Consider the following 14,727-nt stretch of genomic DNA (forward strand, 5'->3'; position numbering starts at 1 on the left):
TAAATATTATTTTAAAATATATAATTAGATAACTATTCATTTTTGTTGGTATTTAATTGTATTTTGCTTAAAACCTATGACTTTTTGTTGCCAAGTATGAATATTTCATGTAATGAATATCTTTTTAATTTTTGAATAGCGACCATCCTGCAATCCTGTAATCCAAGTTTTGCAGTCGATTGCTCCGCAATCCGGTGTTGACAACATAGGTGTACTGTTGTTTCAATTTAAGATCATTTTTGGCCGGTTCGGTTTGAGAAATTGTTTTCTGTTTCCATTTTGTTTTCTGTTGTAATTACAAAATTGCGACCTTATTTTCATTCTGTTTTCTGTTTCTATACATTTGTGCAAGGAAACAGTGAATTAAGTAGTTACTGTGGAACAATTATTGTTTTTTGTTTATTGCCTCTCTTTGGCGCACTACACAAACTATTTCTAGGTGATTTTCTCTCGAATTCATTGTTATGCAACCTTTTGGTTTTTTAACACTTTTTTGTTGCCTCTTTCTCCTTCTTTAGTTACTTTGATTAGGTGATACGTTATTGTTGTTTCCCTTTTACTCTTGGCTTTGGCGACTCTCTTCCATATTTAGTCTAAACTTTATAAGCGCTTTATAATTTATTTCTAGATGTTAGCATCCGTATCAAATGGTTTGTAACACCTAAACTCTTTTGTTACTCTTCCTTTTTATTTTCTGTGTCAATGTTGTTATTTGTTTTTGATTGAATGCTTTGTCTGTCATTACAGAATCGAATTTGTGGTGCTATTTTCGGATATTGTATTCTTGCTCTGAGGATTACTAAGTTGTTATTTAAATATAGTCGTTTAAGTATTATTTTTGTATTAAGTGTTGTCTTTTTGTTGACGAGTTTTTAACGTTCTTGTATAAAGGAAATATATTCTATCAAACTTCCTGGCGATCCAAAGCTTGGTGAAGGAAAGCCTGAAAACCAAAACCATGCTATAATATTCACTCGTGGTGATGCGCTTCAAACTATCGACATGAATCAGGTGAGAACATTGTATAATGATAATTTGCTGTTTCTATCTCTTCAACTTTTATGCATGAGAACATTGTTTAATGGTAATTTGCTGTCTTGTAGTGTACTGGTCATGAAGTATTCTAGAATGTTCTAGACCAGCTATGAGTACTAGAGTTAACTAACAGTTATTATTTAGTATAGTCGGTAGTTAGTTAAAATTGCAGACTCTATAAATATTACTGATATGTGATTGTTATCAACTGAATCAATAATCAAATTGTTTTCATGTCAATTCACAAATTCTCTTTCTGAAAGTTCTAAATATATTGTACTGCAACAAACAGATTAAAACTTTTTAAAATCCCACATTGGAAAGAGATATAATGTAATGCTTAAAAGGCTTTGGTAGTCCTCACCTTATAATCTAGTTTTGAGGGGTTGAGTTAGTCCTTATTCCAACTTTTAAGATGGTATCAAAGTTTATCCTGGATCTGTATTCGATCAAGATATTTGATTCTCTTTTCAGCCTTATATGGACTACTTTGGTCATATCTCTTTCGTGAGTGTGACATTTCAAAACACACTCCTCATGTCACACCTTTAAAGCTTGGACATTTACGGGTGGCCCAATAACAGATCTAGGAGAAGCTTTGTTATCTTCTTAGAATTTGGGTCGGCTAGGCCTAATTCAATCTATAAGCTAGCTCCAGAAATGAGAATTGTCCAACCCACTACTTGGCCATATCTCTAGTCAATGCAGGTTCCAACATATTACTGGTCTTGGATTAATATTTGGTTCACCAGCCTATGTTAGGTTTTGGGACTAAAGATATTTAGTGGAGAAATATCTTGCATTCCGTCAAATAAATATTTGTTAATGAAAAAGTAACTGGAAAAAGTTTTATCAAACATCTTAATTGGATACGTTTTGTTTGACAGGACAATTATCTTGAGGAGGCAATGAAAATGAGAAATCTTCTTGAGGAGTTTCACGCAGATCACGGCCTTCGCCCTCCAAGCATTCTTGGAGTGAGGGAACATGTTTTTACGGGAAGGTTAGGCATTCTCCCTTTAGAAATTCAATAAATGAAGTGAAACTATTGGCCTTTTGTCCCCCCTCTCATTTGCTTACATATTGCATGCTGATGCTTCTGCAGTGTTTCATCCTTGGCTTGGTTCATGTCCAATCAAGAAACTAGCTTTGTAACCTTGGCCCAACGTGTTTTAGCAAATCCTCTCAAGTAAGTTTGTGTTTAGTGCTGATGGTCTGCACATGTCAAAATTAATGGAAGTGATTGGTTAACTCATAATTTTTTAAACTACACCCTCTAATATAAGGATGATCAAATATAGCTTGTTACATATATCTGAACAATAGAAGAGAGAATACAATTTGGTTGAGATGCTCAAATATACACAAATACGTGCACAAAGTTCATTCTGTCCCTGGTCATTTTATCATACTGCTTTATGTGTCTGAGGATTAGGATTAAAGCGTTTAAGAAGCTCCATTTTAAATCTTTGACGATTTTACCTATATGAATAAGAGGTTCCATTCTGTCCCTGGTCGTTTTATCATACTGCGCTATAGATAAGTGTTGTTTTAGAAGAAAATTTGCATTCCTATTTAGTTATCGTTTTTGTAATTCAGGTCAAATTATATACTCTTATCTATACGTGACTAAACATACATAATTAATAAGAGAGAATATTGTTAACAGACATTTAATATAAGGACTTCAATTGCATTTCTTAACTTGTAGGTCATTAACTTTAGTAGCATCTGTTAAACGTGTGCTTTATGGAACTCAGTCTTAAAGCTTCCATTGCCAGCATCCCCAAACAATGCTAATTAGAGCTTTTATTATTTAGATTGTCATGTCTTACATTCATTGCTTTTTATTTGTGGTTGGGAAAATTCTTGCAGAGTCCGTATGCACTATGGGCACCCAGATGTATTTGACAGAATATTTCACATAACTCGAGGAGGCATTAGTAAAGCTTCACGTGTTATTAATATTAGTGAAGATATATATGCTGGTGGGTAAAGAATGGTATTTGTAATCCTTGCTTATATTTATTTATTGATATGGATATTTTCTTGCTCAGTAGTGTATACATCAATATAAGTAGTGTAACTAAGAGTATTAATCTTCAGTGCTTAGCTGGTAGAAGTTGGTATAGCTGACACATAGGTTCTAGTTATGCCATTATGCTAGTTTCAGGAGATGCATTATATAACCGATGTGCAATTTAAAATTAATACTATAAAGTACACTAAGATTGGGGCCTATCTGTTATTGCCATCTGTCAAACACCATGATTATGGAATTTTTTAAGATCTCTTTTTAATATTTCCATTTATATGTTTTTGTTCTATATGATTATTCCTGTGAAATTGAGAAATAAATATACTGTGCAGGCTTCAACTCTACGTTGCGGCTTGGAAATATCACACACCATGAATACATTCAGGTTGATTATTTGAGTACACCATGTATAACCAGGAAATGTCACACACCATGTATATATTCTCGTTTCAGCTGCATGTAACTGTCTCATTTGTTATTGCTCTTACCTTCATTAGGTTGGAAAGGGAAGGGATGTTGGTTTAAACCAGATTGCTCTCTTTGAAGGGAAAGTAGCAGGTGGTAATGGAGAGCAAGTGCTTAGCAGGGATATTTACAGGCTTGGACAACTGTTTGATTTTTTCAGAATGCTCTCTTTCTATTTCACAACTGTTGGTTATTATCTCTGTACCATGGTATTGTTCTTAGTTCTCATTTCTTTCTTGGAAAATGTGGCGTTGTTGAATGTGTTTGGTTGTTCATTAACTTAATCTGATTTTTTATAATGTAGATGACAGTCCTCACAGTGTATATATTTCTATATGGAAGAGCATACCTGGTAAACTCTTAAGATTTGTTCGACTTTATGCTATGTTTCACCATTTTTGCATGACTTTGAGTGGACTATTTTTTGTTGTTGTACGTTACAAAGGATACAGTGTTATCCTGGTTATATTGTAGTTACTCCCCCTTCCAACCAATTTTATATTCTGCCCTCCATTAGCAAATTAGTTGTATTATATGTATCTGTCTGTTGGATAATACCCTGATATGATTTTACAAAGTATGTTAGGTAATCTCTTAAGGCCAGTTTTATGCGCAGCATAGGATAGAAAAATGATATGATATAAAACTAGATAAGGATATGATAGGATAGTGACATGATAAACATTATCGTATCATGTGTTTGATAGACACACGATAACTAACATGCTAACAACATTTAATTTTGTCATATATTTGATACACATCTTACATGATATGATGTAATAGATATTATATTTAATTAACAAAATTACTATTGTGAACAATTACACATTAGTTTTTTTAAAAAAATTAATTTATTATATTTTAAATATTATAAATTAACAAAAAAATACTAAAAAATTAAATAAGTAATGAAATAATTTTATATTTTAAACTATCCATTGACACTACCAAATAAACAATTTAAATTTAAAAAAAAAATCATAAGTAACCAAATAATTCTATTTTATTTGTTATAATGTACATAAAGATATGATATAAATTAAATTTATTTTAAAATTTCAATTAATTTTCATATTTTTATAATTTCGAATACTAATTTATTAAATTATATAAAAATGTAAAACTACCCTTGTGATGAAATCATAAATATTTTTTAAATTAATTATTAATATTTTATTTTTAAGTTTAATATCAAATTCTATTAATTATTTTTATATTCATATTTGATTAGATTTATATTTTTATATTTATATTTTATTATATTTCAATTTTATATTTTAAATTATATTTTATAAGTGTAATTGAGTTAATTACTGTTATTATCCTATCCTATTGGTTTCTAATCTAACCCATATTCATGATAGAAATTTCAACCAGAGGGACATGATACGATAGAATTCTGGATTAATTTATAATATTATGTTGGTTCATCAAACATTGAATTCAAACAAATTATGTTAACTAATTCCTATCATGTCTCTTATCATGTCCATCAAATGGGACCTTAGGAGTTACTTATTATCAAAAGCTGACACCAGTGCTTAATCTAATGGAATAACATCAAACTGTAATTATTTTTTCTTACCCCTTCTATAACCTGTTACAGGGGATCATTTCACCAAGGGTAATATGATAAAATAATTACCGAGGAACAACAAATATTACTTGTATAATGAGGATTAACCGACTTACACTGTTTAAGTTATAGGGTTTTGGTATTGAGGAAGGAATGAAATACTTGGGATATTTAAAATTTATCAGACACCGACGTGAATGATATGTTTGATGCATTATAAAAGACAATAATAATCCTTATTTGTAGTAATATTAGACTTTTAATTTAAATAAGGAAATAAATCCCAATGTATTAGGAAATGTTGAAACCAATCCTAAGAGGTATTCTAAATTTCTAATGTACTCTATATTAATCTAAGAAATGATCAATATATTATAAGATATTTGAAATATTACATGTACTTTTTATATGGAAGCTGCAATTATGGTAAAGTCCTTAGGGATTGCACTGGCTTAAAATCCTAAACTTTTAAGCAAAATGAGTTGGAACTCAGTTGGGAGAGTGTTGTTAATTTTCATGCTATGTTTCTCCCTTGATTACGTAATTTACAAATCTCTTTTATGACGTTTGTCTTTAAGCATGCATTGGCTTGTATGATAGGTGTCTTATTGAAAATATGGAACATATCTCATTTAGTCATGTTTTCAGTTATGTCACATGTGATAGTTAGGTTACTAGTTTTCTTGATGATGTTTGCTCTCAGGCGTTTTCCGGTCTTGATGAAGCTGTCTCGGAAAAGGCAAAGCTGATGGGTAACACAGCACTTGATGCAGCTTTGAATGCTCAATTTTTGGTTCAGATTGGTGTTTTTACTGCAGTACCAATGATTATGGGTTTTATACTTGAATTGGGATTGCTGAAGGTTAGTCCTTGTTGTCTGAGAATATAATATTTTTTTCATCTCTGAATATCATTCTTGATTGTTTTCTCACTTAAATTGGTTTAATTTTATCAGTTATAATATAAATAAGAATATTAGCCTAGGGGTTATAATATAAAACCCAAATCTGGATACTTCATATTTGACATAATTCCATATTTGACATGTATCCGATATAAATATACATTCGATATGTTTGAATAGTGAATACCTGTCCGATAAGCATCCATTATTTTTAATTTATTTTATTTCAATAAGAATATAAGATGCATTTTGACATGGCCACAATCTGCCTAAATATGTGTCTGGGTAAGGCTACAGTGGAAACCAGGCATCAAATACGATGGAGAAAAACGAGAAGAGAAAGATGAGACAAAAAAATGAAGATGATTTGAGAAGAAAACGCTACCAAGAAGAAAAAATTAACACATGGGGCGGGTACCTTTTTTATGCGTTGAGAATATTGTTTTACGGGACTTAGTGTTCGGGTGTTAGGTTATCTAATAAGCTGGGTCATGGGCTTGTTTAGTGAGCCCATGTCTTGCTTTTTCCAGACCAATTACTAGTTAAAATGTAAAAATTGCAAAAAATAAGCTCAATTGCAGAATAGAATTCGGTATCATGAAGTAAAATGAAAACACAGTACCACTGCGCTACAAATGTTGTTTTTCAAGATGGGATGACTTTTTTTGGATAAACAAAAACTTCCACTCCTTATTCATTAAAAATGTAAGTTTTAGAAATAAAATTGTTAAACATATCTACGCTGCACCAGTATCCTGAATTTTAAAGTTTTCCTGTATCTATGCATCTGTGTCACATCATACACGTATCTTACTTTCATTTGTCTTTCTTCTTTTCCTTCCTCCTTAATCCTAATTCTATATCTTCAATCGAATGGTTGCCAAGTCTTATTTGTAAAATAGCGACCTAGATATTCTGTTCTATGTGGCCTTAAATATTGTCCATATATCTCATGAAAAATGTTTGCAGGCTGTTTTCAGTTTCATCACAATGCAACTTCAGCTGTGTTCTGTCTTCTTCACATTCTCACTGGGAACTAAAACTCATTATTTTGGGCGTACTATTCTCCACGGAGGTGCTAAAGTATGTTTTATTATTTTTGTTATTATAATTATTATTATTGGAGCACTAAGAATACATAACCTGTCACTCAAAAATGAAGACAACCTGAAAGTGAATGATTTTTACTGTAGTACCGAGCAACTGGTAGAGGGTTTGTTGTCCGTCACATAAAGTTTGCTGAAAATTACAGACTTTATTCTCGAAGCCACTTTGTCAAAGCGTGAGTAAAAGTCAAATGATACTTTTCCCATTTGTTTTGGTTATGTCGAAGTAAATTGAGTGATATTGATGTTATTATATCTGTGCAATGCAACAGGCTTGAAGTAGCTCTGCTACTTATAGTTTACATCGCTTATGGATATGCAGAGGGAGGTGCTGTTACATATGTTTTGCTAACTCTTAGCAGTTGGTTCCTTGTCATTTCTTGGCTTTTTGCTCCTTACATTTTTAACCCCTCCGGTTTTGAGTGGCAAAAGTAAGTTTCCTGCTGTTACAATTACTTGCTGCTAGAAATAATGTAAATATGGTAGTTATAGTTGTTTGGTGTCAAAGAAATATAGTTAATTGCGTAGCATTAATTTTTGTATATATTGTGATTCAATATAATTATATATATCAGAGTTATTATATGTTATACTAATACATGTGGAGTAATTCATATGTCTTGCTTTTCTTTTTGTCAACAAGGTATCTAGAACCTAACAAGCGGAGATCTTAAACCATGAAACCTTGTGGGCCAACTGTTTATTGGTGAAAATTTGTCGAAAACCATATCTCATCTCCTGTCTCAGGCTTCAGCCTTCTTTTCCTTGTTGTATTCACTTCTCAGCCACAACATACTTGTTTTCTGGCGACTACCATCGTCAGTTCTAACCAACATACGTATTTGAAGTGCCTCTTTAAGCTCAACTGAACACTAGTTGTCCAACATCATAACATTGTTGCATGCACCCGTCACATTGTTTCAGACCTTTACACCGTTTCGTACATGTATCCCTCTTTGTTGATCATGTCAACCTGTCAAACCATAATCATAATTCAACACTTTTCTTAAATTTCCTACTTCTTTCTTTATTTGAAACCTTAAAACTTCAACAACTTCCATTTGGATAGATTTATATTTTTATTAAAAACACCAATTTTGGTCCTGCCAGGAAAATGTTAATTTTTGGTCCTTCACATCAATGTTAATTTTTTCCATCAAATCGGTTATTTTGGTGTATTTGTTGTCAGAAGACTGAAATGCCAATTTAGATATAAAAAGTTGACATTGAAAGACCCTTTTGATGCATTTATTGTCGTAGGAATCAAGAGATGACAGTTTTGTATATTTGAAGAATCATAATGGAAGTTCTTGATTTTAATTTGGATGCTTTTTTATTTCTAAATATATCATTTTTCATTATTTGGAAGTGTCAAAATCTATTTCTGTTTAATATCCCTCAAGTATATGGATTCAGTTGTATAGGAGTACTAGTAGAGGTTTAGTAATTGTTAGAATATTATTAAAAATCTTATAATATCTTTTATATTATATTAGAGTATGTTAAATTATTTATTAGAATCAATTTATAATCATAGAGATATCTTAGAATATCTCTCATTATTATTATGATTTATTCCTTATTTAGGATTAGGTCTATGTTTCTCTATAAATAGAGATTAGTATTGAGTTTTTTGTAATAAAAATTAGCATAAAACTATTATCAATAATATTCAAACTCTTATTATTTTCTCTTCTCCTTTTCTCTAAAATCCCACAACTTCAACAGTAATATATGAGTAGTCATAGGGATTTAGTTATATATGAGCACTAATAGGATTTGGTTGTTTAATAATCTAGTATATATATATATATATCTGATGTATTGCCAACATATTTCAATTCAATAAATATGTTTTTACTCTAATTCTTTGAGAGGAAGGATGATGAATTTGTTATATTATGTGAGCAAGTGTAATTTGATTAGCTGGTACACAGGACTGTGGAGGATTTTGATGATTGGACAAGTTGGCTCCTTTACAAAGGAGGAGTAGGTGTCAAGGGAGAAAATAGTTGGGAGTCTTGGTGGGATGAAGAACAGGTAACATTATTATTTTTTACTTGACAAAGAAAAAGGAATTGACATTGCACTATTGTTATAAAAATAAAAAGGAATTGACTTTTTTCACCTAAATTGTGTGTAAGTACTTTTTATGCAAAATTACATCCGATGTCCTTTATTTTATTTTTTTTAATAGGCAAATGTTAGTGTTGTTAGTATTGAACCCTGGTCCTTTTACTTCAAACCTTCAACCTTTAGCTCAAACCAGTTGAGTTGTCCAACCCCATGACCTTTATCTTTTTTTTTTCTTTTTCCGTTTAAAACGTGCACAAGTTAATGATTTTTTTTTCATTTTTTATTAAAAAAAATTTGAGGTGGCAAGCCGCATAGGATTATAATTAATTTTTCATTTTTTTATTAAAATTTAAAGAAACCCAGAAAATCTTCACAATCTTCATCCTGAAACTCTTAAAGAAAAAAAACGTCCACCCAAGTTTCATGCAGTTGTTCTTTCAACTGGTTCTATGTAGTACCCTGATATGAATGGGCTTCTGGTAATTCACCATAGGTTGATTCTATGTAGTTTATTATTGCTGATTTGTTGGATTCATTTGGCACATTAGGTGCTTCCAATGCCTTCATTATCATCTCCAACATAACAACAACTAGGTTCAAAAGCAAAAAAAAAAATCCAAGTTTTTCAGCAATAAAGCACCATGTTGCCAAAATCATGCTACATGTTAATGGGTTTGTGAGGAAACTTGAATTTAAGAATAATTGAGGTGAAATTCTTGAAGAAAAAAAGGCTTTTTGCACAAACCCTAATTTTTTATTTATTTGATTACAAAAGAAGCTCAAGGTTACTATTTGGTGGAAAAAAACCCCAGAAAGTGAAAATGGTTAAACAGATCAGTGTAAAATTTTGCAACTTTACCAAGACAAAATGCTACAAGATTTAATCTTTTTGAAAAAATAACAGTTACCTCAGAGTATGGAGAAAGTGATTCAACCAGCAAAATAGTGAGAAAGGGAGCTACACAAATTGAAAACTAAGCTAAAAAAAACTAGAGAATATCCAAATTTTTATGAGAAACGAGAAAAGGTGTTTCTGATGTGTGTTAGTTGGAAGATCTGAGTATTGGACTCAAAGGAAGAAAATGATGAAGATGTTTCTGGGTTTAATTAAGGATGGAAATGCAGAAGATTTGGTGGGTTTCTTTAATTTTTTAATTAAAAAAATAAAATTGTTAGTAATAATTCTCGGTGGCTTGACATCTCGGCATTTTTTAAATAAAAAATGAAGAAAAAAAAAGGATTTACTTGTGCATGTTTGAAAAGATAAAGGACCTAAACGGCAAGAAAACAAAAAAAATCAAGGGCAGGTGTTATAACTAAATAAGATATAAGACCCAAGATGTAATTTTGCCTACTTTCTATTTACATTTGAGTTTTTGGATCAATGCAAAAATGCATAGTGCTGAGTTTGTGTAAAAGTGACTCAAATGTTTATATTGGTCTATAAACCCAACATAGCCTAGTTCCCTAAAAGCTTTTCATATTATAAACTAGAATATGAATCATCCAAAAACCAAAATTGAGCCAAATTCTTAAATAACAATATTAAATTGGAAGAGCTTATTCAGACTAGTTTGATGACATATACACTTACATTAGCATTAAGTAACTCAATAATAACTTATGAGACATCTATAAGTTGTTTTTCATATTATTTCAATGAGGACCCCAAATAGATTATGAATAAGTGCTTGATTAAGCTTCCTTTAATAACTTAATATATGAGTGCTTCATTAAGTTGATTACTCAAATGTGCCCAACCTTATTAGAGTAAGAACATGGGAAACTGAAAACTAATCCTCAATTGGACAAAGCCTTTCTACAAAAATATTACGACCTAAGCCATATCAAAGGTTGGTTTCTCAAATTTAGTTTTCTCAATGGCTTCTAAATCATTGTTTTGTTATTATGGTGTCATTCATTCATATCCCGATGATTATTAAATTTTATCTGATTTTGTCTAATATGGCTCAAGGTTTCATCATAGTTTATCTTTTGAGCCATCTATGATTTCTCCCTCTTATTTCTACCCTTAAATATCTGCATATGTTGTGTTCATAGCTGGTCCTAGTTTAAAAACAGAGTAGAGATGTGTTAGGTAATCTACAAACACCATAAAGCTTTGTTAAATCTACATGACAAGTGTTACCATATAAGAAAATATCTTCCAATAGGATAAATTTATCTCATAGGATAAATTTGTAATCTTAGAGCATCTTAGATTATCTCCTAGGATTAGTTCTTATATTAGTTATTATTATGATTTGATTTTTGGTTCCTATTTATTTAGGGATTAGTTTTTGTATTCCTATAAATAGGGATTAGTGTTTGATCTTTTATATCAAGTTAGTATCATGTTCATTATCAGGTTACAATCATGTTATTATCAATTATTTTCAAGCTTCTTTTATCTGTAATCCCATAACTTAAACATGGACCGGATTATTGAGCTCGTATATTTTTATCTTCATTGTAGAGGGGTTACCAAACGTAACCAAGAAATGGTGCCATGTGAATGCTTTTTGTGAAGGATGCTGTCACAACTCACAAACATTAAATAAATAACAAAAACTAAATACTAACATGTAATAATCCAATCAACATTTATACCCTTCACATTGATGCTTTCTCTATTAATTTCTTATGACTGTTACTCTTTCTGTAGGTACATATCCAAACTTTGAGGGGTCGTATCTTGGAGACGATTTTAAGTGTGAGGTTCTTCTTGTTTCAGTATGGCGTTGTGTATAAGCTACATCTTACTGGAAATGACACATCACTTGCGGTAAACATTTTGGTCTTTTTCTATGCATTTGATAGTTATCATGTACATAGTCATAACAAAAGTGTTATATAAAATTACTGCTTTGGCTTTGGAAATCACACGTCATACTCATGTGGATTCTGTTATTTGTGGGTTAACTATTTTTTATTTTGTAGATATATGGATTCTCATGGGTTGTATTGGTTGGAATTGTCTTGATATTTAAGGTTTGTATTTTTCCTGATAGTTTTATCTTTTCTTATATTCTCTTTTTATGTAGAGCAACTATCTTAATTATCTTTCCCTTTATATATTTTCACAACCCTTACCTTTGGTTTATGATATTTCCTTGCTTTGCAGATCTTTACCTACAGCCCAAAAAAATCTGCTGATTTTCAGCTTGTATTGAGATTTTCACAGGGAGTTGTATCCATAGGCCTTGTTGCAGCTGTGTGTCTTGTTGTTGTCTTTACTCAACTTACGATACCTGACCTTTTTGCGAGCATTCTTGCTTTTATCCCTACCGGATGGGGAATATTATCTGTAAGTTTGAGTTTTGATTTATTTTTGTGTGAATTTTCTTGAGTTGAATTAATATGGAGATAATGTGGGATAACTGCTAGCAAGGTTGTCAAACTCTAGATCCTACCTAAGATCTTTGGGGTATAGAAAAAGCGTAAATCGTAGGATCGTAAAGCGGATCTTAAGATCTCACAAAATCGACAAAATTATCCCATAAAATTAAGAAAAATAACCTTAACATAAAAATTTTCATTGGTTCAATAAAAAATCACTAGCTGAAACACAAATTACCATTGTCTCAAACTAAAAAACAAAACATATCACCATCATCTAAGATGAGAAGAATTTATAGAAGAAATAGAAGGAGGGAATCTGAAAGTGAAACATTTAATTGAAGTTGCAGAACAGGAACAATGCTTCGTTTATCTTGATTTATAATGCAATTCCCGGAGGAATACGAACAGAAAACAAAGCTGCATTCAAATCTTCGTGTTTGCTGCTACTGCCTTCTCCTCCTCGTGCGTGTGTCTTTTCTATATGGGAAGCAAGCAGAATACGAAGGCGAAGAGGGGCAAAATGGGCCAGATCTAGGGTTTTACAACCGGGTCGGAAACGGGTCAAAACTGCGAAACGGGTCAAAACGACACCTCTACCCAGCGCGACGGGGAATGCCGCCCCTACGCGTCCATGCGCTTCCTCTGCGCGCCCATAGATCCAGGTCGTACAAAGATCTTTCCTTCGCTCTAACATTATTCATGCCGTAGAACGCGTAAGATCTTAGGATCCTACGCTTTAGATCTAGCTCCTAACAACAATGACCGCAAGCACACAAAATAATTATCAGCAAGCAAGTTTCCTAGTTTATTTGGCACCTCTAAATCACGGTCTATTGAGAATTGTCTTAGAGGTCTTGTGTTCAACCCCCATAGCCAACAAATATTTTAGCTTAAAAAAGAGTGTCAACCATAAGGAATGCCTTATTTGTACAGCCTTTATGATAAAGTATGTTTGTCTAAGGGATGGTATTATCATAACTTCCAAGTGTAACTTAGTAGAGAATCAAAATGCTATTGCTATATTAACTGGTTCTTCTTGATCTCTAAAAAGCAAAATAAGTTCATCTCCAATTATGAGGATTAAATAGTCTAACTATACATTATTATGATGTGGTCACGGTCTTCTTATGCTGGTAAACATATTTGGGGATTTTTAATGCATTGCTTATATGGCTTTGCTTTTAGTTCGTCAAACCATAAAATAATACTGCAAAATCCGTGTCACACTTGTTTGGTACTCTTAGAGTTTGGGTTAGACTAAAACACAATCCTACAAAACTAGTATGTAATGTGAGTTATTCTTCCACTTATAAACACATTTCTAAGTTGTATCAATCTCTACCGGATACAGACTTAAGAGGACCTTATAAATTTAGGATCTATCCTTGAGTCAATCTAATGTGAGCTCTCAATACACCTCTCATTGAATGAGATATGAACTGAAAAGGTGTCTATAAGTAGGATACGTCCATTTTTGGGGCTCTCAATACATCTCCGTCATGCCTAGGACAAGACATCTCAAGCGTGATTTGAGTGACTTGAGATCTTGGATATGGTCTGATACCTTCTTTAAATTCTACAAGATTGGCTTGGAAGGTGAGAGATGACTCCCATTTATATACATTTTTCAGGCCATATCACTTTCAAAGTGGGACTCTCGATATGTATATATGGAATCATTATATTGTTTTGGTCGTGTGCCTGAATAGAATTAGTTTATGCATTTGAAATTAGTTTCCACTTGTAACATTTTATATAATTTTCCTCTCTTGCAGTTAGCAATTACATGGAAGAGTATAGTTAGGAGCCTTGGCTTGTGGGATTCTGTCCGTGAGTTTGCTAGAATGTATGATGCTGGAATGGGTATGATTATTTTTGCACCGATAGCGTTTTTATCATGGTTTCCATTCATTTCCACTTTCCAGTCTCGCCTTCTCTTTAATCAAGCCTTCAGCCGTGGGCTTGAAATCTCCCTCATCCTTTCTGGAAACAAAGCTAATGTTGAGGCTTAACTCCCTCTGTAATATGTGATCCCATAGGGCTTGTATATTTGAGATGTATATTTGAGATGTATATTTTTTGTAGTATAGTGTTGACTTGCTTGTACATTTAAAGTGTAAAAGAGAATGGAATATGCTTTTTTTAATAGGTATCTGTTGGTTTTGCATGGTTCAGCGGTTCA

The 14,727-nt window shown here is 32.0% G+C and overlaps 1 protein-coding gene across 1 annotated transcript in view; it reads left to right on the forward strand.

The window, feature by feature from the left end:
- Positions 1-14,719, forward strand: part of LOC101496336 (callose synthase 10) — a 53,294-nt gene extending 38,575 nt beyond the window's left edge. Inside the window, exons 36-51 of the mRNA XM_004501774.3 lie at positions 892-1,011; positions 1,923-2,038; positions 2,141-2,224; positions 2,911-3,023; positions 3,406-3,458; positions 3,571-3,747; positions 3,843-3,890; positions 5,821-5,979; positions 6,991-7,104; positions 7,215-7,303; positions 7,400-7,558; positions 9,065-9,167; positions 11,869-11,988; positions 12,144-12,194; positions 12,328-12,510; positions 14,321-14,719. Coding sequence (XP_004501831.1) covers positions 892-1,011; positions 1,923-2,038; positions 2,141-2,224; positions 2,911-3,023; positions 3,406-3,458; positions 3,571-3,747; positions 3,843-3,890; positions 5,821-5,979; positions 6,991-7,104; positions 7,215-7,303; positions 7,400-7,558; positions 9,065-9,167; positions 11,869-11,988; positions 12,144-12,194; positions 12,328-12,510; positions 14,321-14,557 — 1,926 coding nt within the window. The 3' untranslated portion in view covers positions 14,558-14,719. The remainder of the gene's footprint in view (positions 1-891; positions 1,012-1,922; positions 2,039-2,140; positions 2,225-2,910; positions 3,024-3,405; positions 3,459-3,570; positions 3,748-3,842; positions 3,891-5,820; positions 5,980-6,990; positions 7,105-7,214; positions 7,304-7,399; positions 7,559-9,064; positions 9,168-11,868; positions 11,989-12,143; positions 12,195-12,327; positions 12,511-14,320) is intronic.
- The last annotated feature ends 8 nt before the right edge of the window (positions 14,720-14,727 follow it).

The sequence above is a fragment of the Cicer arietinum genome, chromosome 5, assembly GCF_000331145.2.
Source record: "Cicer arietinum cultivar CDC Frontier isolate Library 1 chromosome 5, Cicar.CDCFrontier_v2.0, whole genome shotgun sequence".
NCBI lineage: Eukaryota > Viridiplantae > Streptophyta > Magnoliopsida > Fabales > Fabaceae > Cicer > Cicer arietinum.